At 33.8% G+C, this 25910-nt stretch overlaps 2 protein-coding genes across 2 annotated transcripts; one reads left to right on the forward strand and one right to left on the reverse strand.

The window, feature by feature from the left end:
- Positions 1-391: 391 nt before the first annotated feature.
- Positions 392-5722, forward strand: LOC124541070 (origin recognition complex subunit 4). The gene is made up of 7 exons (XM_047118887.1): positions 392-669; positions 1045-1170; positions 1865-2087; positions 2900-3127; positions 3755-3990; positions 4455-4663; positions 5433-5722. Exons 1-7 carry the CDS (start codon positions 457-459, stop codon positions 5707-5709), a joined length of 1512 nt encoding a protein of 503 aa, XP_046974843.1. The 5' UTR covers positions 392-456; the 3' UTR covers positions 5710-5722.
- Positions 5723-6912: 1190 nt separating this feature from the next.
- LOC124541271 (putative ammonium transporter 2) lies at positions 6913-23404 on the reverse strand. The gene is made up of 12 exons (XM_047119176.1): positions 23246-23404; positions 19969-20055; positions 18597-18795; positions 17590-17735; positions 17010-17173; positions 14520-14605; positions 13328-13410; positions 12077-12226; positions 9386-9463; positions 8714-8892; positions 7713-7832; positions 6913-7350 (listed from the first exon to the last, which is right to left on the reverse strand). The coding sequence occupies exons 1-12, from the start codon at positions 23391-23393 to the stop codon at positions 6931-6933; spliced, it is 1860 nt and encodes a 619-aa protein (XP_046975132.1). The 5' UTR covers positions 23394-23404; the 3' UTR covers positions 6913-6930.
- Positions 23405-25910: the final 2506 nt, after the last annotated feature.

Here is a 25910-nt window from a genome sequence, read left to right on the forward strand (position 1 = left end):
GATGGGAGTGACAACACATGCGCACATCGTAATGGCAAATTTTTGTTTTTTATTATTCGCTATTGCAAAAATATTTTATAAAATTATAATTTTTTACATGTCTGAGTTTGAGTTTGATCATTAATAATTATGTTTTTGTAAAAAGAAAAGTTTTATAGCAGTTGTTAATATGGTTATATGTTCTTTTTTTAATTTCTTGATATTTTCTCTCTTCCACCTACGATGAAATAAAATTTCAAATATATAGTAAATATTGTATTAAATAATGTAACGAGAGTGTAGCCCTTAAAATATTATACTAATAAATCAATTTCTGGATGTCTTCTATAATGTCAACTGTCAAATTCAAATTTTATATTGGCGCCAAACGTCAATTATTATTTATAACAGTGTTGTGAGTTGTTTCATGTTTGTTACAGACTACGGTTTATTCATAGTATAAGATTAGAGAAATTTATGATAATGCATGAATTATCTGAAAGTCAGTCCCTAAATCAAGTCAAACTCTTAAGAAAATATTTGAAGCTTAAAATATTAGAAGATAATATTAGATTTCGGGATCATGAAAGTGAAAGAAATCATGTTTATAATTTAATATCACGTTCAATTATGCACGGAGAGTCACATTCAGCTCTAATTATTGGCCCCCGAGGATGTGGAAAGACTACTGTGAGTTAATATTTTTCTGAATCTTATTTGTATTCTCTATCTACTTGTAATTAACTTTACGTGTAAAATTTGCCTTAGTGTTATCATAGGACTTCGATATGGATATAGGAATATAAATTATATATATACTTCTTCTTCCTAGTCGTTTTCTCGTTAATGAGGATCGTGACTCCTATGAGTGTTACTCTCCTGTACACTTCGTACCACCTTCCTCCAATCATTCCTATTCTGTGCCATTTGCAGACATACTACTGCCCTGCCTTTTGTTCATAAATCATTCATTCATTCAAAAATATATATATATATATATATATATATATATATATATATAGCAATGTTCAATGGCAATTTATATAAGTATTTCTATGTCTTTAGCTCATCAACTCGGTGCTACAACAGATTTCAAAGGAAGCAGATTTAGTGAATGATGCTCTCATCATAAAGTTAAATGGTCTAATACATCAAGATGACAAGATTGCACTTAAGTCCATAACAGCACAGGTAAATAGCTCCTATTAATTGATAGTAAATTTGGGTTGGTTACACTCACTTCAGATATTTCACTGCTAATCAGAATATAATTCATATTGTGTTTTGGTTTAAAGAGTGAGTAAGCCAGTTACAACAGGTTAGGGACAACATCTTAGCTCCCAAAGTGGTTGTCAAAAATTGAATGTCTTCTTATAGTGTTATCTGGTGGTCACTATTTACCTTTGAGTAACCCATTTGCCTGTTTTATTTACTATTTATTTATTTATATTTTGGAAACAAACAGTGCTATTAATAATTATAAATGTTGTACATAATTAATCCTTAAACCAAAACAGTTTCCTATAACAATTAATACATAAATAACTATCAGAGTGTAGAAAGCATATTAATAATTACTATTATAAATTATACATGATCATTATAAATATTAAAATTAAAACCTTAAATTAAAAATTATTGCAATATATAGTTAGGTATGTTAAATATCATTTAGATTCATTCAATAAATAAAATTCACTGTTTGCCTACCTATATCATAATAAATAAGAAATAAGAAGTAGATTTTCTATGAATTAATTATATAATTTGTCTGATACTTGAGTTTAGTTCATTATTTCTAATATATGAATATTATTTTACGTACACACATAAAATATCTTTTTTTTATTCCGTATAATACAATATTTCTATTATAATGTTTCAGATGCAATTAGAAAATGCTGTCGGTGATCGTGTGTTCGGTACATTCGCTGAGAATCTAAGTTTCCTCCTCAGCTGTCTCACTAGTGGTGCTGATCGAAAATGCAAAAGCATGGTATTTGTGTTAGAAGAATTTGATATGTTCTGTCACAGCGGCCGAACACAAACATTACTATACAACTTGTTTGATATTACGCACAGTAAACAAGCACCTATGTGTGTTTTAGGTGAGAATCAATTGAATATTAAACTTAGAAAAATTTGTCAATAAGCCAGAACACATAATTTCAAGAAAAATGGGTGAACAACTTTTGCAATTTAATTATTATGAGTTCTCATCTTTAATAAGACTTGTGGACATACCATCGTTACTATTTAAGAATGAGCTGATTTTTAAAGAGCTGACAAGATTTTCTTTAAACTTAAAAAAATAAATAACGAAATCATCATAAATGTTTATCAATAGAGGTTACACGCAAAATGTTACCTCTATTGATTATAAATTTATCCCTGATCTAGTACCTCTATTTAGACATTAAGGCAAATAAATATTGGCAGCTAATGATTTAGCAAATTGTTCAAAAGAAATGTGATTGAATAATTACGAGTAGATAAAATATCACTGTACACAAAAATGGTTCAAACTTTTTGGCCTATTTGCTAACTTTGTTTGTTGTTCCTATTACCAAATACATATTTTGGTCATTTATGTTATTTACAGTATTATTATGTAACCTTCAGTAGTAGCTCAGAGGTAGGTTACAGATATTCTTTTATACTTCATACTGCATTCAGAGTTGTTGATCTATACTTGAACTCACTGTGGTTTTTGGATAGCCATCCACTATTGATATTATGAAATTGAGGACATAGACGTAAGAACTATAATATCTCCTGCACAGTTTGTACTCTCTGATGAATATAGAACATATATAATAGTAATGTTAAATACCAATAAGGATCGACTAGGTTTAGCTAGCTAGCTAGCTTCTAAACATTTTCTAATACTTAACTAGTTATGACGGTGTTTATATTCCAGGTATAACAAACCGCATAGATGTGATGGAAATGCTAGAAAAGAGAGTCAAATCCCGTTTCTCTCACAGGCATATCTTCTTATTTCCGAACGAAAATCAAGAAGGTGTTGAGAAGTCACCTTTAAGTAAATGCAAGGAAAACTTTGTTCAATATCTCAGTATGCCGTTGAATTTAGCCAAGAAAAGTGTTAAAGAGATTTCAAAGAAACGTAAAGGGAGAAAGTCAATAGGTAATCCTTTTTTTAACCAAAGATACATCTTCTAAATACTCAATGGTCCAAGTTAGGCCAGTTTAGAAGACAGTACATTCCATATTTCTGACTTCAAACCATAGGAATGGAACTGATAAGAAATTATAAAGTTAATCTACCAAATAATTATTAAAATGGCAATGTTAACACTCCTGAGTGTGTCCGTCAGTATAAATATTCAATGAAAGGAAGTTCTTTCCAGGGTATACAAAAACTATTTAATCATTTAATAATTGTTATTTCACATAATAATGACTCAATAGCAAATATCTGGATATAGCAATTTTTCGATACTACATTGTTTTTGTAAGGTATGGTACTTTAATTAATACCATGCTATTAAATTGAGCATGCCGCTATTGCGCCTGAATTATTTCACGTTGAAATTAATAGAATTAGAAAACAAATGCCAGTGTATGATTTTATTTTTTATTTATTTATTTATTTATTTTATTTATTTATTTAAGCACACTAACAATATATATATTTTTACACTGATATAAAATTTGAAAGAGTTCAATACAATAAAGTCCTTAATATTACACTTACACAAAAAGCTCAGCTAGTGAAATGATCTTCATTTAATTTAAATATGTCTTATTTCAGTGAACATAGAAGAAAAAATGGAAGTTGATACAGTTGATGATAACCAATATGCAATTCCAGAAGAAGTTTTCACAAGATGCAAAGTGGATTCCAGCCAATTTCAAAGTCTGGTATATGGTTTTATCGAAGCCTGGAACGCACATATAGAAAGTGTTTCGGAAGATCAGAAAGTTATTGATGCTTTGGAAAAGTTCTCTTACTATACTGTCAATGAACAGCTATTTAAAGATGTTTTGGTAATTTTTTTATTCTAAACTAAGCTTCATTTTGACTTGAATCAATATAATTTAAGCCAGGTATCGTGAAATAGATCATAGTCATAATATATTTCTGTTTTATATAATCTATGGAAGACCCTGTTGGTGGCATAATAACAAAATATATAAGTTACTAGTTCCAAAACTTGATTTAGACTTTGTATTGAAAAAACAAAGCAAGCAAGTGTAATTACAGCCATAAGGGACATGACATCCTTCATTTTTTTTATGGTATAGGTTGGTTGGTGTCTGTCTGTCTGCCACTCTTCCATAACCTAACCAATAGACCAAATTTGATGAAATATGGTGAAAAGGATACTTGAACTACAAGGAAAGGCAAAGGCTACTTTTTTTGCTTAACACTTGACAACTAACAATCTAAAACCCCAGCGAAGCCGCAAGTGACAACTAGTTTAGTATATTTAAACATTTTGTTTTTCCAGTTTCAAATAGTATCAAAACTGTCCCTATCAAAGCCATACATAGAGGCAAATGATATATCATCAGTCATAGACCACACCGTATCACCTGAACATAGAATAAAATTGCTACAATCTCTTTCCATACTGGAATTGTCTCTGGTCATTGCGATGATGCACGGTATGGAAATATTTGACGGTCAGCCGATGAATTTTGAGATGGTATTACACAGGTAAGAATTATCTATAAAGTAAAGTAAAGTAACAGCCTGTAAATGATCCACTGCTGGGTTTAGGCCGCCACTCTCATTGAGGAGAGGTTTGGAACGTATTTCGCCATCCTGTTCCAATGCAGTTTGGTGGAATGCATATGTGGCAGAATTTCGATGAAATTAGACACATGCAGGTTTCCTTTCTACACTGGAATTCTACTGGAAGTAGAATTTGATCAGTTTTATTATCACTGTTATGTGGCGTTCGAATGGCGTTATATGTTTTAGCAACGCCCAACTATTATGTACAATTATTATTTTATCTGAATTTAGTTGGGAGGTTGCAGAGTTATGTATTGTAAATATCTCTAACTCTAGAAAATCAGCTATTGATTGACATTTTCACTGTATTTAAAAACAATTCATAGTGTGGCAAAGAAATTGACCGTTTTACCATTTTGAATGAAAAAAATTTCGAAGGAATATTTTTTTATGAATTTGAAAGTGACAGAATAATTTATTCTTGGTGAAATTATTTGTTAATGAAAGTGACTATATAAAAACAATAGACTAATAGATTAAATGAATAAAAAAACAAAATTCAATTCAAACGACAAATTTTCTAACTCAGAAATACTATGTCTGAAGCATCCAAATTTCCCGCCAAAAATAAACTCAAGCCTGACAGGATATTGTTTTTTTTTTTTAAATGTTACGCTACAAGGCATCGATGCATTCGGCGGTAACATTATATTACCTATATTAAATATATTTTTTTTATATGTTACAGATATACAAAATTCTCGAACACGAATTCTTCAACCCAAACAGTTCCACGGCCAGTGATCCTCAAAGCATTTGAACATCTGCAGGAAGTGGAAATAATAATGCCAGTTAAGAACACTGACTCTATATACAACACAGATACAACAACCAGCAGAGTTCAAAAGGAATATAAGCTATACACACTGGCAGCTCCGTTGGAAGATATCAAGGAAGCAGTGAAGGGCTTTAAAGCGCTGCCAACTGAAATAAATCATTGGTTCAACAACTCTGTTTTTGAATAAACTTTTTTTTGTTTGTGGTTTTTTTTTTAATAAAACTTATACATCTGGCCAAAGGTTAAACTCGCCTAAGGGAGAACAAAATGGGTTATGTCTTTTATTGGGGAAATCAAACGAATACATAATTATTTAATATCCTACATAAGAGATATAATAATCTGTATAGAAAAAAGAGCATAGCGGACAGAAGACTGATTTTTAATTACAAATGTCGGGTTAAATTGAAATTCGACAACTGTCTACAACTACAAGAGGACAAAGCGCAAATAATCATTTCATTAAATTATGCGATTTTATTGATCCAACTAGAATAATCTATGATATTCATTATGGATTTGATCAAGTAGTGAACTAGTGAAGAGGAATAATTTTTTATTAATCACGAATTTATTAGTTAACGTTAGTAGTACTTACGTAATATAAGCGGAGTCATTGATACGTTATGTAAATTGAAGGTTTCTTTATCTGTATTAATTTTTTGATTGGAAGGATTTCAATAAATTTGTCCTTTTTTAATTCGTTTTGGTTTTCGGCGATAAAACAAAACATCTTGAGGAAACCTCTATGTCATGATGGAAATTTCCACATTTCGTACTTTTTTACTGTTATTAGATTTATTTAAATAAAAAATGTTTACAGTTCAAGTACATAGTTTATTTGTCAACGATAAATAAATAAAAAATATACTTATTAACATACATTTTTAATAACTTAAAAACACATTTTCCTTGTAGTCGAATCCCAGATTTTCCTTATTAGTTATTTTTAAAACAACGTTAAAAATGCAATGACACATATTTCTTATTCATGATAGAACCGCTTACGAACGGATAATTAAATTAACTGCTGACTTTCTCTAGAACATATCTATCTATAGAAATCAAAGTGCCTATGTAATCTATATAAATAAATTAAAAGTGCTTACGATAAAAAATGCACATTACAATATAAAATTGTAAGTGTAGTGGATTATTTTACGCAATCTTTAAACTTCATAGAAATAGTATATTATTAAAATCAAATTATTCACTATTACTATCACAAACGAGTCTAAAAAAGGATAACAAGCCTTTTCGAATAGTAAATTATTATTAAATCATACTAATTTAGCAAAGCATGTTCTTATTGCAAAATCGTTTAGTTTTAAAAAACTAAAGGATTTTGCGATTAAATAATTTATGTACAAAGCAATCTAGTAAGTAGTAGTCTATAGTTAAGAATAACTTAATCGATCCATCGCATATTCGGATTCGTAACTGAGCCTCTTTCAACGTCGTCTTTATAATCGTCTTCTGTGAATCGATATCTAAATCGCCCCTCGCTCGCATTGAGTTCACCTAATTCGGCCAATTCACTCGCAGACAACTCTTTAAACTTTTTTCCCTTCAATTGTTCTGGTATCACTGTAATTTTCGCGACATTTTCAGGATGTGTTCGATTTTTAAATTTCTCTCCGCTAATTTCTTTTTCCATTGAGTCCAATGCGCGATGGAGATCGTTTTCTGGGTTGCCAGGACGTTTATTTAAAAAACCGTTATTTATGAACGAACTTGGCTCGGATGCGGTATCTCCGATAAAACCGTTATTGGTGAATATTTTCAAATTCCCGTTAAGCTTTCCTTGTCCTTTGTTTTTCTTATGAATCTGGATTAAAAGGTTAAATATTCAGTATAAATATCAGTCTAAGTTATACTGCTGATTTATGATAATAATTTTAATATAAGATTTTTACACGATAATTTATTAAATAACTGAAACTATAAATTTTAACAAAAAACAATAATGAATGGCAAATAAATTTATGAGTAGCACTAAATTAACTGTATGTGTGAATCAGGCATCCACCCTGGTTTATTCGTCTTAAACCAGAGGGCAGGGAGTGCAAACATTTTGGCACTACATTTTAGGGGGAGCCACCATTGATGGGCAAGTATTGGACCATTGAAATCTTTTGCATTTGTTGACTCTAAGACGGGACTCTTATTAATTAAATGTATTTAAATGACCTCTTGTAACTTATCCACGACAAGACTATGTCCGGTGTTCACGCCAATACCGCCGACTTCCTCGATGCTGACCGACCTGTGATACGGTCTCAAAGCCGAGACCGCTCGGGAAACGTCCACCTAGAGTATACCATGAATTAATACACACTTTCAAGCCAAATATTTATTAATATTATAAATGTGAAAGTAAATAGATGAATAATGAGTCAAGATGGCTCAGTGGTTATAACGCGTGCACCTTAACCGATGATTGCGGGTTCAAACCCAGGCAAGCACCGCTGATTCATGTGCTGTGTGTCTTTATAATTCATCTCGTGCTCAGCGGTGAAGGAGCATCGTGAGTAAACCTGTATGTTACAAATTTCATAGAAATTCTGCCACATGTGCATTCCACCAACCCGCATTGGAAGAGCGTGGTGGAATATATTCCAAACCTTCTCCTCAAAGGGATAGGAGGCCTTTAGCCCAGCAGTGGGAATTTACAGGCTGTTGTTGAAAGTAACTCTGTCTGTCTGTCTATCTGTCGCTCTTTCAAGATCAAACCGCTGAACTGAATTTCATGAAATTTGGTATGAAGCAAACTTGAACTCCAAGCTTTTTTTTGCCTAACACAAAAAACCAACCAAATAAAAACCAACACCCTAAAATTTACCTATTTATAAAATAGTAATTAATTTTATATTACCATATTTTGTAAAGCCTTTAAAAACTTTTTAGTCTACATTTTGCACGTAAGTAATATATATTAATCTGTCTGATAAATTAGCCAATAAACGTTAAGCGAGCGATGATATGCTCTCAAATTAGACGACTAAGATTATCCCTTGTGTCTTGTATAGATTAATTTATTAATATAAACTCCTAATTTTTATAACCAATACATTTGAACATTAAACTAAAAACACACGAAGTCAAAACAGAAGAAATTAAAAAAAATATTTTTTTTATTAACGATGTAGGTCTTATCGCAGTATAACTTTGTAGCACGGTGTCTTACTCACTTGAGAATGTCTTATCTTGTGCTCCGTCAGATCAGCGCCCAGCAGCTCCTCATACGGATCCATCCTGATGGGCAGTACGAGGTCAATGAGCCACAATAGCGCCATGGTGACAAGCGCGCCCCACGCCATCAGACACACGCCAGTTAATGTCTGGACTCCGAGGAGGTACCATCCGCCACCTTCATTTATAGAAACCTATCCTCATTCAATAATTTAGGAGGATTTACAATAAATTCTCGCCAAAGGAATGGAGCGGGGATGCCCTTAATTATTTTGCAAGTAAATTAAACAATTGCTTTCGATCTGACGTTTGAATAATTTATTGCGGAGCAAATATTTTAATTCCTTATAAGTTATAAGACTTTTATAACTTTAAATACATTAAAAGAAAATGACTTTTAACAAACATTATACCGTTATTATAATTTAATAACATATTTACTGATTTTTTATTTTTATTTTGTGGAGTGGAGGTCGATACTTCGATATTATCTACGAATGTCTTGTTAACGAGAGAAAGAGATAGATTATATCATCTGTCTCTTTCTTGTTCTTCATAATTAGAATTAAAATAACATTTATATATTATTTCGTTGCATTTTTTTTTCAATAGTGATTGTGTATTATTTCTTACAATGGTTTTATTAATGAATGTCCTCAAAATTAAATTACCTTTAAATAAACCAGATCTTCCATTAGTCGTGTCCATGGGTATTGGATTATCAGCAAACAGACCAACTGCTATAACGCCTGAAACAAGAATATTTGTACTGAAAATTTGTAACAAAGGGCCGAATTCTGAATCGCGCTAGCGTTTGTTTCACACCGATATGTATAAGCCCAACAAACATTTTAGTCGTATAAGAAGAAATCACGCAACTAATAATTGTATAAGCGTTGTATAGAAGTCGTTTTATTCTATTATTCGACTTAGTGCCGCCTATAGTTTATTTGACTTATAGTCGTGTAAAAACGTCGTAGGAACGTCTATACGACTGTTTTATACGACTAAAACACGGTATTTAGTCGTGTAACCAGCGTTGTGGCAGTAGAAACGTCTTTGCGACTTTTATACCGACTATAGTCGTATTAGAGTGACGTATAAAACTCCTATACGAATTTAAGTCAACGTGACTTTTTCACGACATTTATACGACTGAATGTCCTATAAGAGTTTTAAAATACACTAAATATTACATATACCGCCATTCATTTGCGTCTTTGTAAAAATAATTTTACATAGTTGAAATGGATAGAAAAAGCTGGGCAAATAGATAAAAAAGTGGCAACTTTAAAAGGAAAGTTAAAAAAAATTATGCATCATTTCTTACCTCCAATTGTATTACATCGAATATAAGTACACGACAAGTTACCTGTCGATCAATTGGAGATGGTTCCGTACGAAATTTAATGAGTTCTGAGCAACGTAATATTAATCGAAGCGCAGAAAGTACATTTAGGGGTTCTATAACAGTTGTCATGATTTTTTAAATATACTTATATAAGTTTAATTAAAATAATAATATTTAGTACGGTTTTGATTTTTAAATACGTTTCTTTTAATTGAAATAACATGTATTAGTATGATTATTGATTCGGTTATCGACACCTTATTGTGGGACTCCCGTCACTTCCTCTCGTGGCGTGGTGTGCCCAGTGCCGTAAATAGCCTTTTCTGCGCCATGTGCGAGCTTCTATAACTGCGCCCTATTTAAGCAGACCCTTTGCCTAATTACTGTCTAACTCACTAAAACTTAAACGCAGGTTTACTACTGGTAATGCGTTGCCCATTAACGATAAACACTAAACACAAATGCGCTCGTGGGCTGCCAAAAAATGAGCGCGATGTATGTTTTTAATGATACTAGCATGTGAGTAAGTTTGTATTGGAATCGAGTACTAGGGGCTCAGCGAGATATTAACAAGAGTGAAACGAAAAAACAATAATCCTGCCCAGTCTGTCTATTCTCGCGCCCCCGAGAGTCTATGCCCTGTGCCTGGGCACCGGTGGCACCGCGCTATATACGGCACTGGGTGTGCCGAGCTGGTACTGTTGGTAACTGCCTGGCACGAGAAAAAAAAGGCGGTTGATTTTGAACGGGGAGTGAGGAAGAAGGCTAGATTGTGTATTAGTGATAGTTCCGATTATGGTAGCACAAATGAAGCCCATGAAAATGATATGCTTCGTGATAATCTAAAAAAATGGGCATAAAATCTGATCTATTATATCACGTACCTTTTTTTTTATCAAAGCTGAACCAATAAATACTCAATAGGTATATAAAATATCAAGGTTTTAAACACTTGACAAATACTAAACTGAACTCTAATTTCGTTTTCTATGGCGGAATATTTACAAATCCAATAATGACATAAAATGAAACGTCGTTTAGAAGTTGTATAAAAGTCTTTTCCTTCACTTGAAGTCGTGTAAAGGTAATTTTTAAAACCTACTTTAAAAAATCTCAATAAAATATTATTTATTTAAAGAATTACACTAGCGCGTTCATTACATAGATAAAACTAGCGCATTATACTCGATAAAATTAATTTCCCATCAGATTAATGTTCCTTGGACTTGAGTTTCGAAGTAAACACATTGATGAATAAATAAAAAATAATGTTCACAATCAATGAAGTATGTTCGTGACAGCTTTCAAATTCAATTTACAATTAATATTTTATCCAGTCACTTTGACAACAAATATAGTCTAGTAAGAAGCGTGTTGGATACTGCTATTCGATCAAATGTCGTAAAGCAGCGGTAATAAACACTATAAGTCTGCCGCACGACCTCTATACGACCACTATGCCACCACTATGCGACCAAAAAGTAACTTATGCGACCGCTACATGACTCTTATAGGACACTAAGTCGTATAAAATGGGCCTTTTCTTGGTGATGTCGACGTTATAGCAGCGTAACGGCGACCAGCTTATAGAACCAAAAGTTACAGGTGGCACGTTGTGGCGACCTTTCAAATGTTTGTTGGGAGGTCTCGACCTATAGATATTATGCATTATTGCAATTGAAACTCAGAAGGAGTGACAATCAAAGCTAAGGAATTATAGCTAAGGAAGCTTATTGGATTAAGTGGATCGTGAGTGTACACTGTACAACCATTAACAATTTAATAGCGCCATTTTGAAAACTAGCTTACTGCACATGCACAAAATATATTCATGCACAAGCGCAAATATGAATACATATATTCAACCAAAATTGAAACTTCTGAAAATCCTTTATTCAAGTAGGTTTTAAGAAGAAGTTTTGAATAGAAGTTTCTAGATTCAAGAAGAACTGACGACAGTTTCAATACTTAGTTACTCTTTGATATGAGATTATATTCGTTGATAGCTCACCCCAAAGTCCACAAGCTCCGTGAACAGCTGATGCACCGACGGGGTCATCGACCTTCATCTTATCTAATAGAGGAACACTAGCGGACGCGATGGCACCACCCAGCATTCCTATGACCACAGCCTCCCAAGCGCGGTACAAGAAGCAACCCGCTGTAAGAGAATTGAAAAATAGTTGGTAACTTAATTAGTAATAGGCTATTTGACAATGCGCAAAATAAATGGTGAATTATTGTAATCAGTGTATATTATGAGTTTAAAAATGGTTATTTACTAACGAAAGTTAAAAGAATAATTAATTTATTCAAAAATGCAAAATTTTCAAACGTTTGTCACGTGACACAAAACGCTCCTGATTGGCCGGGCTTATGATGAAGTCACTTGTTAACCTTGCTTTTCTACTATATGTACCACTGATTAAAATACAGGAAAGTGACGTCACCGACCCTATTGCAGCGCCATATTGTCCAAGTAGCGTTTTTGCGCGCTATTTTAATATGGAATTTTTAATATGATATTTTTCGACAAATATGTACTAGAAATAAAAAAATCAACTTTTACTGGGTTCCTTAACTTCAACTAAATAATATGAAATGGATTTTAAAAACCAGTCAAATAGCCTATTGCATAGTAATCATAAGTGTCGGTAATATTATAGAACTATGAAGGGTTTCCTCTTGTTTTTGTTTTTTTTTAGTTTCACCTTAACACTGATGAGCTGAGATCAGACAGGTTCCAATACAGTTCTGGATTCAATACCAGCGCTTTTTAAATTAATAAAATAGCTCATTCAGAGTGAAAATTTATTTATAAAGCAGAAGAACACTCTCATTTCTTCTAACATTATTCAAATTATAGCCGAGATGGCCCAGTCAGAACGCGTGCATCTTAACCGATGATTGCGGCTTCAAACCTAGGCAGCCACCGCTGATTAATCATGTGCTTAATTTGTGTATATAATTCATCTCGTGCTCGGCGGTGAAGGAAAACACCGTGAGGAAACTTGCATGTGTCTAATTTCATAGAAATTCTCCCACATGTGTATTCATCCAACCCGCATTGCAACAGCGTGGTGGAATAAGTTACAAACCTTTTCCTCTAAGGGAGAGGCCTTAACTCAATAGTGGGAGATTTACAGGCTGTTTTTTTTCATAAATAATTTGTAATGACACTAATGAACTTCAAATTTGATTGTAGGTTTAAGGTCATGAGTTTTAGTTTAAATAAAGAAATTATTAAGTCCGACTAACTCACCAGTAATAGCCACCAGTGAACCCAGGATGCTGTTAACCAATTCCATGACATCTGCGCGTCCCTTGTTCTTTATTAATGTGAAACTGCAAATATACATTATTATTTTTCAAAAGATTGGCAGGCTATCAGGAAAAGATGTGGCGATATGGTATGTCTGTAAATAAATTCGCTAAATAATTCGTTCAAACCGTTCGAAAACCTGCATTGAAACAAATTATTACGGTTTGGCGGTAGAGTAATTGAGGAGTATTCGATATCTACACAAAGTAGGTATAGTACGACACAACATACATGTAGCATCGGCAAAATTCGTAAAACCGATCACACCCGAATTAAATACGCTAACAAATTATTAATATATATTTCTAATGTGAATATGATCTTTACACACACGTAATAACTTCGTCGTATGGCGCGATATGGAGTTATTTCTATTGGTTGAATAAATCGGCAGTAATCGGTTTTATTGAATTTGCCGATGCTAAGAGAGCGCGCTGGTGATTTTTGTCATGGTGACTTTGAAGTGTTTGTCATTGTCACGTCAAGTTTCCAAAGTGGAATGCGCTCATTAATAGAGACAGTAACAAAACATTTTCGAAATTGAAGTGTCATTTGCCACTATGGATTTTGATGAGACGGTCGTTCTATGTGAACTCGTGAGTCTCGGCAGAAAAAGAAAGCGAAGAGAATTCCTACTGGGTACTATTTTCTTCCCAAGCTTTCATTTTCAAGTGAATATCTGAATACTCTTTCAATTTTTTATCATAAAGAGCTGGTCTTTCCACTTCTTCTAGAACATCATTATCGGTATCGTCTTCACGAATTTTTACGTTTTGAATAGATGGTGACGCCATTTTGCGCGCACCAAAGTCAACAGTCAAAGTGCAGATAGCAAAAGACTGACGACGAGAGTGACAAATTTGTCGCAAGTGCGCGCATTGCTTAAGTGATTGAAAAACACTAAAATGTCAATACTTATTAGATGTATGTTTTGGCATGGTCTTAGATATTTATTGAAGTGCTCTACCATTTGTTGTGTTGTGTCTAATTGTTTACGTATTATCTTTTATACTCTCAACTTGAGGGTAGTGTTAATTTTTTTTTAAACGTAACAATATGGATCTAGTAATAAATATCAAATATATATCTAAGTAGTATTAGATTTTTAAGTTTATCAGTGGAGTTATCTTACAGGAGACCGAAGCATCCACCACCGAAGGATCCCATCATCGTCATGACCGCCGCCCGAGCTGCGTACTGCCATTTCGCGCCGCTTACCTGTAAATGTTAAGGGGTAGGATAATTGATTGAAATTAAACATGCAGGTTTCCTCACGACGTTTTCCTACAACACCGATTACGAAATATATTGTAAACACAAACTGAGCATATGAAAATTCAGCGGTGTTGTATTTCTACGTATAAATCATTTTATGGTTACCGATTTAAATAACGAGATGGCCCAGTGGTTAGAAAGCGTGAATCTTAACCGATGATTGCGGGCTTAAACCCAGGCAAACACCGCTTCATATATGTGCTTAATTTGTGTTTATAATTCATCTCGTGCTCGACGGTGAAGGAAAATATCGTGAGGAAATTTGCATGTGTCTAATTTCATAGAAATTCTGCCACGTGTGTATTCCTACAACCCGCATTGGAACAGCGTGGTGGAATATGTTCCAAACCTTCACAAAGGGAGAGGAAGCCTTAGCCCATCAGTGGGAAATTAACAGGCTGTTGTTGTTGATTCAAATACATAATAGGTGTTCCCAAAATTTAAATAATGATTAAGGCAACTGACCGAATATTTACTCTAAAAGGAAAAAATCAATAAAAGGCACGTATTAATTTATGCAAATGACTCCACGATTACACAAAAGAACAGCGTGCACGATAAAACAAACAATTTGTCGAACTCATCAATTCGTAAAATGGCGTCGTTTAAGCCAAGTCATCGAATTGCCGTGCTCACTGTCATGTAAATAGAACGATTTAAACATAATTGGCTCAGCCATTATCTGGCTGAGAGCAATTTGCTTTATTTTCCACAACCTTGTTCCATGAAAAGGTTTGAGTCGATTACATTGCTTGGATATTGTTATTTCAGGAGTTAAGACCAATTAACTGCTTTGACCTTGAATTTACATAATTGGCCCAAGTCTAAAACAATCTTTTTTTTATGGTATTGGTAGCTAGACCAGCATATGAGCCACCTGATGGTAAGTGGTCACCACCAACCATAGACTATGGCGCTGTATTAAATATTAATCATTCCTTACATCACCAATGCGCCACCAACAGTTGTACTGGCTCACTCACCCTTCACCCTTGTTTAGCGATGTATATCTGATGAGAGGTAGGTACCACCTACCCAGACGGGCTCGCATAAAGCCCTACCACCAAATAATCTAAGGTCTATTCCAATCGAAGTAGGAATAAAGATAATCAAATTTTAGTTTTTAATATATTTCATTTGCCAATAGTTTATAGCTATTGAAATAAAACTAGTTTTAACGGATTTAAATCGCGTATATTAATTATTTTTATCATCCCGACGTTTCGAACACTTTACAGCATTCGTGGTCACAGGTAGACAGTCTACCCGTAACCACGAATCGCGAAAATCTAAGACAACATTAGTTTAGCTATATTGGGCGCTACTGATTACTTTATATACTCTTTGCTACTGATTATCAACTTTACTTTTACTCCCAAAGTTTCGATAACAGCATGGACGATTCAAAAGGCAATTTTCAAAAACCAATCATATCATAGATTACTCAAGCTTTCGACCAATGATATCGTATCACTTTGCTGTCAAATTTTGTTCATTTGGCTTTTATCCTCTTATGTAAAAAATGCCGTTTTGATTAGACGAAGCTTGCTATTGAAACTTTGGTAGTATAATTAGAGTATTATTTATGCAGAGATTTCCTTTTGTTTTTATAAATAAACGTAATACTAATTTAGAACTGTAGGTTGTGCATTATACAGAGTATATAAGGTTTGTCTATTTTCACTAGTGCTGTCATTCGAAGACTATGTTTATTTTCTAAACAAAATTAGCGTTTAAACGGCACTACTTTGTCTATAGAAAGATATTAATACTTTTGTGTCTTACGCTCCTATCAAAAGACCATGAGATCTACGTATCTTTGTTATATTGGGTCAGTTACCATTTAATAAGATACCATTTCAGGGTGATAAGTATTGATATATGGAGTAGAGTGATTGATGATGCTTCCGAACCTGTACATCATCAGCATTTAATGAATCAGAATTTATTACAGTTATTAAAAACGGGAACTCGATATTTGGACTAAAAGATTTGAAAAAAATAACGTATCAGAATTTGTTCTTTCTTATTGGACTACTAGCTATTAGGTAACAAAATATTGAGCTTTGGTTCTTACTGGATTTTTTTTTTTAATTTTAATTTGATAACATCACATACATTACTCTGATCCCAAAGTGAGTAGCTACAGCACTTGTGTTTGGAAAATCAGAAGTAACGACGACACAAACATCCAGGCCCATGTCAACATAGAAAACTAATTAATTTTCTATATCGACTCGGCCGGGAATCGAACCCGGGACCTCGGAGTGGCGTACCCATGAAGACCGGTGTACACACCGACCACGGAGGTCATTAGATTAAGTGCGGGCATAAGAATATAACTTACCCCATAAGTACTGCCCGAATTGAAGGCAAGCCATCCCCACCACAGCACGAAAGTCCCCATCACGACATTTACAGGATTTCCGAGGGGTAATGGATCGGTACCCCTGGCGTATCGTCCAAGACGTGGTCCCAGCATCAATGCGGATGCGAAGGCTGACGATCCACCTTAGATAAAGGATAAATTATCATTTAAGAGTTTTAAAATTTTAAAGATATGGTAAGATTTATATAATATACTGGTATTCGCCAGCGGCTTCGTCGCGTTTTAGGGTTGTCATGTGTCATGTATCAGGAAAAAAGTAGCCTATGTATCCTTTCTTAAGAGTTAAAGTTTGCTCCATACCAAATTTCACCAAATTCGGTTAAGCGGTTTGGTTGTGAAAGAGCGTCAGACAGACAGAGTTACTTTCACATTGATTATAAAACAAGAAGAATTTTTTATACATGTTTATTATGAAACTGACTGTAAGTATACTTTTAAGAAATAATAGGAAAAATAATAATTATGTTTCACTTTATTATGTGATATATATCACATAAATGTAATTCCAACAATAAAAGAATATATTTGTTCGTCTTACCAATAAGATGCACAGGACCGGAACCAGCTATATCCACGGCCCCCAACTTGTTCAGGAACCCATGCTCCCCCCACACCCAGCCCGCTGGCACACAGTAGACGATGGTGTTTAAAAACGAGAATAAACAGTATGCCTTGAAGTTGCACCTAAGGATGAACAATTATTTATGATATTATATCCAGTGGCGGATTTACCAATAGGCTAAGTAGGCTGGAGCCTAGGGCGGCAGATTTAATGGGGCGGCAAATTTAGCTCAAATTTGTTATTTTCACCAATTCCGCATTGAAACAGCGTGGTGGAATATGTTCCAAACCTTCTCCTCAAAGGGAGAGGAGGCCTTTAGCTCAGCAGTGGGAATTAACAGGCTGTTGTTGTTGTTGCTGTTATTTTCTTACAGAAATTAAAAAAAAAACTTATACTTATATGTATACACATTACGTCCGTAATCCGTATACTCGTCACTACATAGCGGGTTGGAAAACTAATCTAGTAACTGACTGAAATATCACCTAGTTTATAATCACACTAATAACGGGAAAAAACCGATGTAATGAGGATGATTGAACACAAATCATAAATGTTGCAAAAAAAAAGTAAGGGCGGCAATAATTGAATAGCTTACTAGCCTGCTAGAGGCAGATTTGTAAATCCGTCATTGATTATATCATAGAGTAACGTAAGTAATTAAATTATATCATTGTAATAATTAAAAAGCGAAGTTATCAATAAATTAGTCGATGACGAGCTTAGATGCTCCTTGTGCACAGTTACACTGGTTACCTTCTCCTTCAAATCAGAGCACATAGTACGAAGTACACACACATATAGCACCACAGTACCATAGTACGAAGTACAGTTATATGGCGCTGGAATATCTGATGACGGGGTAAATATAGTAGGTATTACGAGATCAAGACGCGCGAGCACAAAGCCTTACCACTGGGACCATAAATCTTTTCACTTTTTAAAAATATAAGCAATGGTTTATAATTAAAACATCTACTCACCTCTCTGCCATCGCTCCACTGACAATTGTTGTCGCTGTTGTCGCAAACGACAACTGGAATAGAAATGACGCAAACACTGGCCCCATCAGCGCGTCCCCCACTGGCGGGTCTACCAAGAAGTTGCCAACACCGATAAATGGGTTGGAAAGGGCACCTTCGCCGAAAGACATGCCGTAACCGAAGATCCAGTATGTCAGACCTGGGGGGTGAAGAAAACTTGTAATAATAGTTAAGTTCATAACTTTAATCATCACCTCTGTACAGTCAGAGTGTGAACACCTTCATCAGTTTTCAAGTTTATTCCTTTATCAAGTCTTAAACTTTTAGTACCTTTTGAATCTAAACATCAAATCATTGCGACGCCATATGTCATTCTCGATAGGTAAAGCAGATTATCGCTTATACGAGCACACAAAAATAGATCTTAAGGTAACGATTCTTTTCTTACGCCGACTGTACAAGTACCATCTTGACTGCGAACTGTGAAACTGCTGCTTCACTCACGCGAAATTTATAAAACATAAACACCCAATTCCTTTTTACCTAATATTTACGAAATCGTTCTTAGCGGATGTCTTTTTTTATTTTATGGAATAGGTTGGCGAACGAGCATATGGGCCACCTGATGGTAAGTGGTCACCATCACCCATAAACAATGATGCTGTAAGAAATATTAACTATTCTTTAGTATTACATCGTCAATACGCCACCAATCTTGGGAACTAAGATGCTATGTCCATTGTAACCGGAAAACAACAATACTGCGTACTGTTGTTTAGCGGTAGAATATCTGATGATTGGGTGGTACCTACCCAGGCGGGCTCGCACAAAGCCCTACCACCAAGTGAAGCCTATAAGGAAATTTCAAGTTTGTATGTATTGTTGTTGGTTTCGTGATTAATCAATAGGTGGTATTTTGCTTTAATTTTTATATAGAAAACATATATATCGCCCCTTATTGCATACATTTGTTCTTTATTTGTTTAAAGGGAGGCGAGAGGGTCCAGCGGTTAGAACGCATCTTAACCGATGATTGCAGGTTCAAGCCCAGGCAAGCACCGCTGAATATTCATGTGCTTAATTTGTATTTATAATTGATGTCGTGCTCGGCGGTGAAGGAAAACGTCCTGAGGAAACCTGCATGTGTCAAATTTCATAGAAATTCTGCCACATGTGTATTCAACCAACACGCATTGGAACAGCGTGCTGGAATATTTTCCAAACCTTCGTCTCAAAGGGAGAGGATTCCTTAGTCTAGCGGTGGGAATTTGTTGTTTACAGAATAGGAACAGTATTAAAACTTGGTAAAATAATGCCAGCATTTTTGCTACCATTTTGTCGTGAATTGTCCAGAAGATATTTTAAAACTCACCTCCTAAAGAGATGTCTGCAAGATTTTTCATCATGATATTCGCTTCGTTCTTTATGGACACGCAGCCAGACTCCAGCATTCCGAAACCTTGGAAAACAAATTTAAATATACCATCAACAATCACACATCACATAACATGAATCTGATCCCAAGGTAAGCTAAAGCCTAGTGCTTTAGCTTACCTTGGGATCAGAGATTATGTTATGTTATATATATATTGTTATATATATATTGTTATGGAGATCAGAAGTAACGACGGCGCCACAAACACCCCGACCCAAGACAACATAGAAAACTAATGAATTCTCCATCGACTCGGCCGGGAATCGAATCCGGGATCTCACTACTCGACGAAGATCGTCAATGGTCAAATGGATATCTTTTAAAATAATCAATGTGGTTCTAAATGTTGATAAAGAGTAACTACTGAGTTTCTTGCTGGTTCTTCTCTGTAGAATCTACTTTCCGAACCGGTGGTAGCTTCACTTAATTGTTAAATGACGATTCAAAACAAAAGTGCTTCTAAAAGCCCACTTGAATAAAGTTTATTTTGATTTTGATTTTTGTAATAAAAGTGAGCCAAGATGATCCATCGGTAAGAACGCGTGAATCTTAACAAATTATTGCGATAAAAACCAGGCAAATACCGCTGGTTCTTTATATCTTTGCGTGTATATTCTAAAACTAACTAAAACTCCTGATTAAGGACTAACGTCCTAAGAAATGGCCGAGATGGCCCAATGATGCCAGGAATGGCCAGAACGCGTGCATCTTAACCGATAATTGCGGGTTCAAACCCAGGCAAGCACCGCTGTTTTATATACTTAATTTGTCTTTATAATTCATCTCGTGCTCAGCGGTGAAGGAAAACATCGTGAGGAAACCTGCATGTGACAAATTTCATATAAATTCTGCCACATGTGTATTCCACCAACCCGCATTGGAACAGCGTGGTGGAATATGTTCCAAACCTTCTCCTCAAAGGGAGAGGAGGCCTTTAGCCCAGCAGTGGGAATTTACAGGCTGTTGTTGTTGTCCTAAGAAAAATTGCATGTGTCTAATTTCAATGTAGAATCATATTGCCACTAGTTTATTTAAGAATCTGCATTGGAATTTTGATGGAGTAAGGTCTTAACTTTCTCCTCATCCTAGCAGTGAGGCATTAAGATACAAGTTATTATGTGTAGTTAAACAGAATAATCGTTGTCACTACATAGTATAAAACAAAGTCGCTTTTTATTCCTATATCTCTTGTATCCTTAAATCTTTTAAAACTACGCAACGGATTCATTCGGTTTATTTTAAAAGATAGAGTGATTCGAGAATAAGGTTTTTATATATAATACTAGCGGTCGCCCGCGGCTTCGCCCGCATAGATAACGGTTCATAATCAGTCTTCTAATATCCCTACTGCTGAGGCACGGTCACATTACTTACAAGAATTACTGCAACCGGCGCTTGGATCTATTGTGATAAACCTCAAATTCGTGATCACAACACCTCAGCCAGACCAACATCAGCCACGAATCTGATGAGGTTCTTAGGGTCGGAGGTCATTATGCCCTCTAAGGACCGGAATTAGAACATTTTATAGTTCTATCTTTTATAGTTTAGGCATCATAAGCAAAAAATCAACTTTTTTGGTAGATTTTTTCCTTTTTTGTCCGAAAAACCCAAAATATCTTACGGAACCCTATTTTTTTCAAAATAAAATTTAGCCTATGTTATGCGGGATTAATTTAGCTTTCGAATGGTGAAAGAATTTTTAAAATCGGTCCAGTAGTTTTTGAGCCTATTCATTACAACCAAACAAACAAAGTTTTCCTCTTTATAATATTAGTGTAGACAAAGACAATTTAGTAAAGAAATACTAATAATTTTAGACGGTTCCACTGTGATGTCAGATTGCACCTGTGCGAAGCTGGGGCCGGTCGCTAGTTTTAATGTGTCTTCAAAAACGCGACAACGTGGGATCAAAAAGATTTTCTATAATAGAATTCATCTTATTTGCTTCCTCGATTGATGTTTTACGAAACTTTACAACAATGCGTTAAGGAAATTTCCTTTATCTATCTTTTAAGGCTGCATGAACACCTTGGAACACTTCCTTTAGCAGATATTGCGTCATGACGACATTTTAAAGGAAAACAAGCGAAATGTTACAATTTCTTAGTAAAGATCGTTTTGAATACAAATTGCAATAAAAGTGTTATTTACATCGAGGACATAAATAAGCATACAATTTATATATTCGTGCAGTGTGTAGTTGTAAACTGATCTTAAATAATCGTGTAAATCTCTTCTTAAACATTTACACGATTTAATTTTATTTTATTTGCGTCGACTCAGTCTGTCTATAATCTATACTTCCATTTTCACCTAGGTACATAATCAGAAATTTCAATATGCTTGGAATGCCTTTTTAATTTTGTTTCATTATATGTTACTAGCGACCTGACCGGGCTTCGCACGGGTGCAATAATTATACTAAATATTATGGAATTTGTTTATTTAGGACATCATATTAGAACTTCTAAAATTATCAGTATTTCTTTACTATGTTGTCCATGTATTATATACAAAAACCTTACTCTCGAATCACTCTATCTATTAAAAAAACCGCATCAAAATTCGTTGCGTAGTTTTAAAGATTTAAGCATACATAAGATTATAGGGACAGAGAAAGCGACTTTGTTTTATACTATGTATGCAGTAATATTGTAATAATATTATAGAACTCACTATAGTGTGTGTATATTTTTATACACTGACACACTCATACAGACACAACTACATCGTAGGAGGATCTCAAAAGGGATTAGATGAGAAACTCGATATTTGAAAATCGAACAGACATTTAAAATAAAAAAAATGAAGATATAACATGCTAGCATTAAAAACATACTTAGGATACCGATGATGATGTTTTCATAATCAACATTATAGTTTTTATTATTTTGCCGCGCTTTCTTCTCATAACTTTTCCAATTTTCATAATGAAAATTCGCACACACTGTACAGAAACTACATAAAAATAATCATAATAAAATAATTCTTTTTATTTTTTTGTTCCGCTAAGTTTTATGTTGCCAAGATAAAAAAAATCTCAATTCTCAAATATCAACTATTTGCATATTAAAAAAAAAATATGCAAAGCACTAAAGTTAATTTCGAAAAAAGAAAACAATGACATAAGCTCGTAGTCAGCTTAGCATCCTTTCGGACACAGGCCCTATTTTTTGCAGCCTAAAATGTTAGTGATAAAATGTATACAAACCAGTTTGCATAGTAAATATGATGAAGGATGATGTTAAAATCCAATTTGTATCTTCCAGATCAATCTCAAAGTTTTCTTGTAAGTTGACAGTCGTGTTTGTGAGGTTTGGGGACCGCAGACCAACATGATATGTCCAGTTCATGTCCATTTTGACGTTAAATTCAGGACTATTCTTTTTTTTTTTTAATTCTAGTTCAAACTAGTAAAAATTTTCGAGGATTCGTCCACGCAATGTTTAAAAAATACATTAGCACGTTTTCAGAGTGATCATTTTCTTTAATCGCATATTAATAAATGATTTTTTTAATTTGTCGTCTCTATATTAGTAAAATTTTTTTTCACCTTAACTTGAGATTTAATTTAAGTAATTTATAGCCGGTCCGAAAATTTAGTTTTTTTTTTAATTTGTTTTAGATTATACAAAGGGTTAAAAAGTTAAAACTTTCTATTTGTTGTATTTTTGATTGATGACTGTTATTTAGTTGCGTGGATTTACATTTTTAATCTATAGTAGAATAAATTAATTTTTAGTCATAACCGAAATAAATCACTTATAAAGAATCACAATAATATTTTAATATTATTTAATTTGAATATTTTTTTTTACTTCTACGTCCGGTTTCAACAGATAATATAACTGAAATGAAACAAGTGAACTTGTTTTCAGGGCTTTTATACATCGTCAATGACAATTTATTTACAATTGTAGGGTTCGGTAAGAAATCCTTATTCTGATATTCTTAAAAAAAAGGTCGATAAAGATTCCGACCTTACGTTAAACTAAGGTTTATTGTAATACCTAAAGAATTCACTTTTTAAATGATTAATTTTATAACAATAATATATTATTAGATTATGTATTTTCGAAAGGATTGTAAATATACATATGCCTCGATGGTATACCCGTATAATTCGATGTATACCCGTTAAGAGGTGATAGGCGGTCTAAAATATATAAAGGTATCAAAAAGATGTAAAGGTAAGTAAAGATACAAAGGTAGACAAATAACGAACGTGTAATCGTTTTTATAAATCAGAAGAAAAAAATAGATTTTAGTTGACATTTTTTTTAAATAAATTTTTGAAGTTGCATCTTTTTAAAAAATGTGATAACTCAGAAATGATTCACTTTTGCGCCATGCAAATAGGGGTTAAATTATTGCAAATAGGACTACCCCCCATATCACCTCTTATAGGGATATATATTTCGTATACGATTATCTGCATAGATATGCATCTATATACGAGACTTAAGAATTATTACTATTAAGATATTGTAGGTTGAAAAAAACAAGATAAACGTTCTGAAATTAAACATTAAATTTTATTACTTTTTTAATGATAAATAATAATTCTGTTCAAATAAGGAGGTTCTTATGGACATGTATAGCCTCTTTAGAGAACCTATAAGCGTTAGCTGCTTTTTCACGGATATAATAAACTGTAATGGCAGCATAACTATACATTTTAAAGGAACGAACAATACTACGTTATAGGTACAGATTTTGTTACAAATTATGTACAAAATTCGAATAAGATTAACCACTGATAACTGCCCATTAGTTCGAATCTTAACTACATTGTACACATAATGTACAGTCAGAGTTTGAAAACCTTCGTCAGTTTTCAAATTCATTCCTTTATCAAGTCTTAAACTCTTAGTACAGCTAGGGTTGCCAACCGTACTATAATACATATATCGTATTATACTATATTTCGGGTCAGCGTACTATATACTATTGAAAAAAATATATATTGTACGCAAAAATACTATATTTTGAACACCAACAAATGTAACAAACAAATCCTTCATTTAAAAAAAATAAGAACGCACCTTTAAAGTAACTTTTAATTGTTGAGATGGCTAAGTCATATAACCTATTGCGCATGTACTATTTCCTTTGATGAGGCGATAGCGTGTATCCGAACGCTTGCGTAACGAACTTATCAATGTCAAATGGACACCGTTAATTTTAATTTAAAATTAATTATTAATTTTCATTTAGCAAAAATCAGAGTTCGTGATCACTCGCTGTGTGAATGTGGCCTTGATGAAGGCTCTGCAACCCATATCCTGTTCCTTTGCCCTAAACTTCTTCGTCCCATTTATGACATCCTCCCTCCTAAAGTCCCTCGCCCTATAAATGTTGAATGTTTGTTGACGTTTGTGTTTAGTCCATTTTGTTCAATCTTATGTAAATATATCAAATTTAATAAAATTAAGTTGTGAACAATCCAATTTAGTTTCATATTTTATTACATATATAGTTTTGAATACTAACAACTATTTTTAATAATCGTATCTAACCCTTTATGATTAAAAAAAATTAAAGAGTATTCAGATATTCAAGTGAAAATATAAGTCTTTTTCTGCCGAGTCTCACGAGTTCACAGAGAACCACCGTCTCTTCGAAATCCATAGTGGCAAATGACACTTCAATTTCAAAAATGTTTTGTCACTGTCTCTATTAATGAGCGCACTCCGCTTTGGAAACGTGACGTGACAGTGACAAACACTTTAAAGTCACTGTGACAAAAGTCACCAGTGCGCGCTAGTTCTTAGATAACAAGAAAAATAAACAAAAGCGAGCGGTATTGTCAAAAACATTGACAATATGTATGTCCAAGAAATGCAGTACTTGACATATCATTACTTTTATTTAAT

The sequence above is a fragment of the Vanessa cardui genome, chromosome 27, assembly GCF_905220365.1.
Source record: "Vanessa cardui chromosome 27, ilVanCard2.1, whole genome shotgun sequence".
Classification (NCBI taxonomy): domain Eukaryota; kingdom Metazoa; phylum Arthropoda; class Insecta; order Lepidoptera; family Nymphalidae; genus Vanessa; species Vanessa cardui.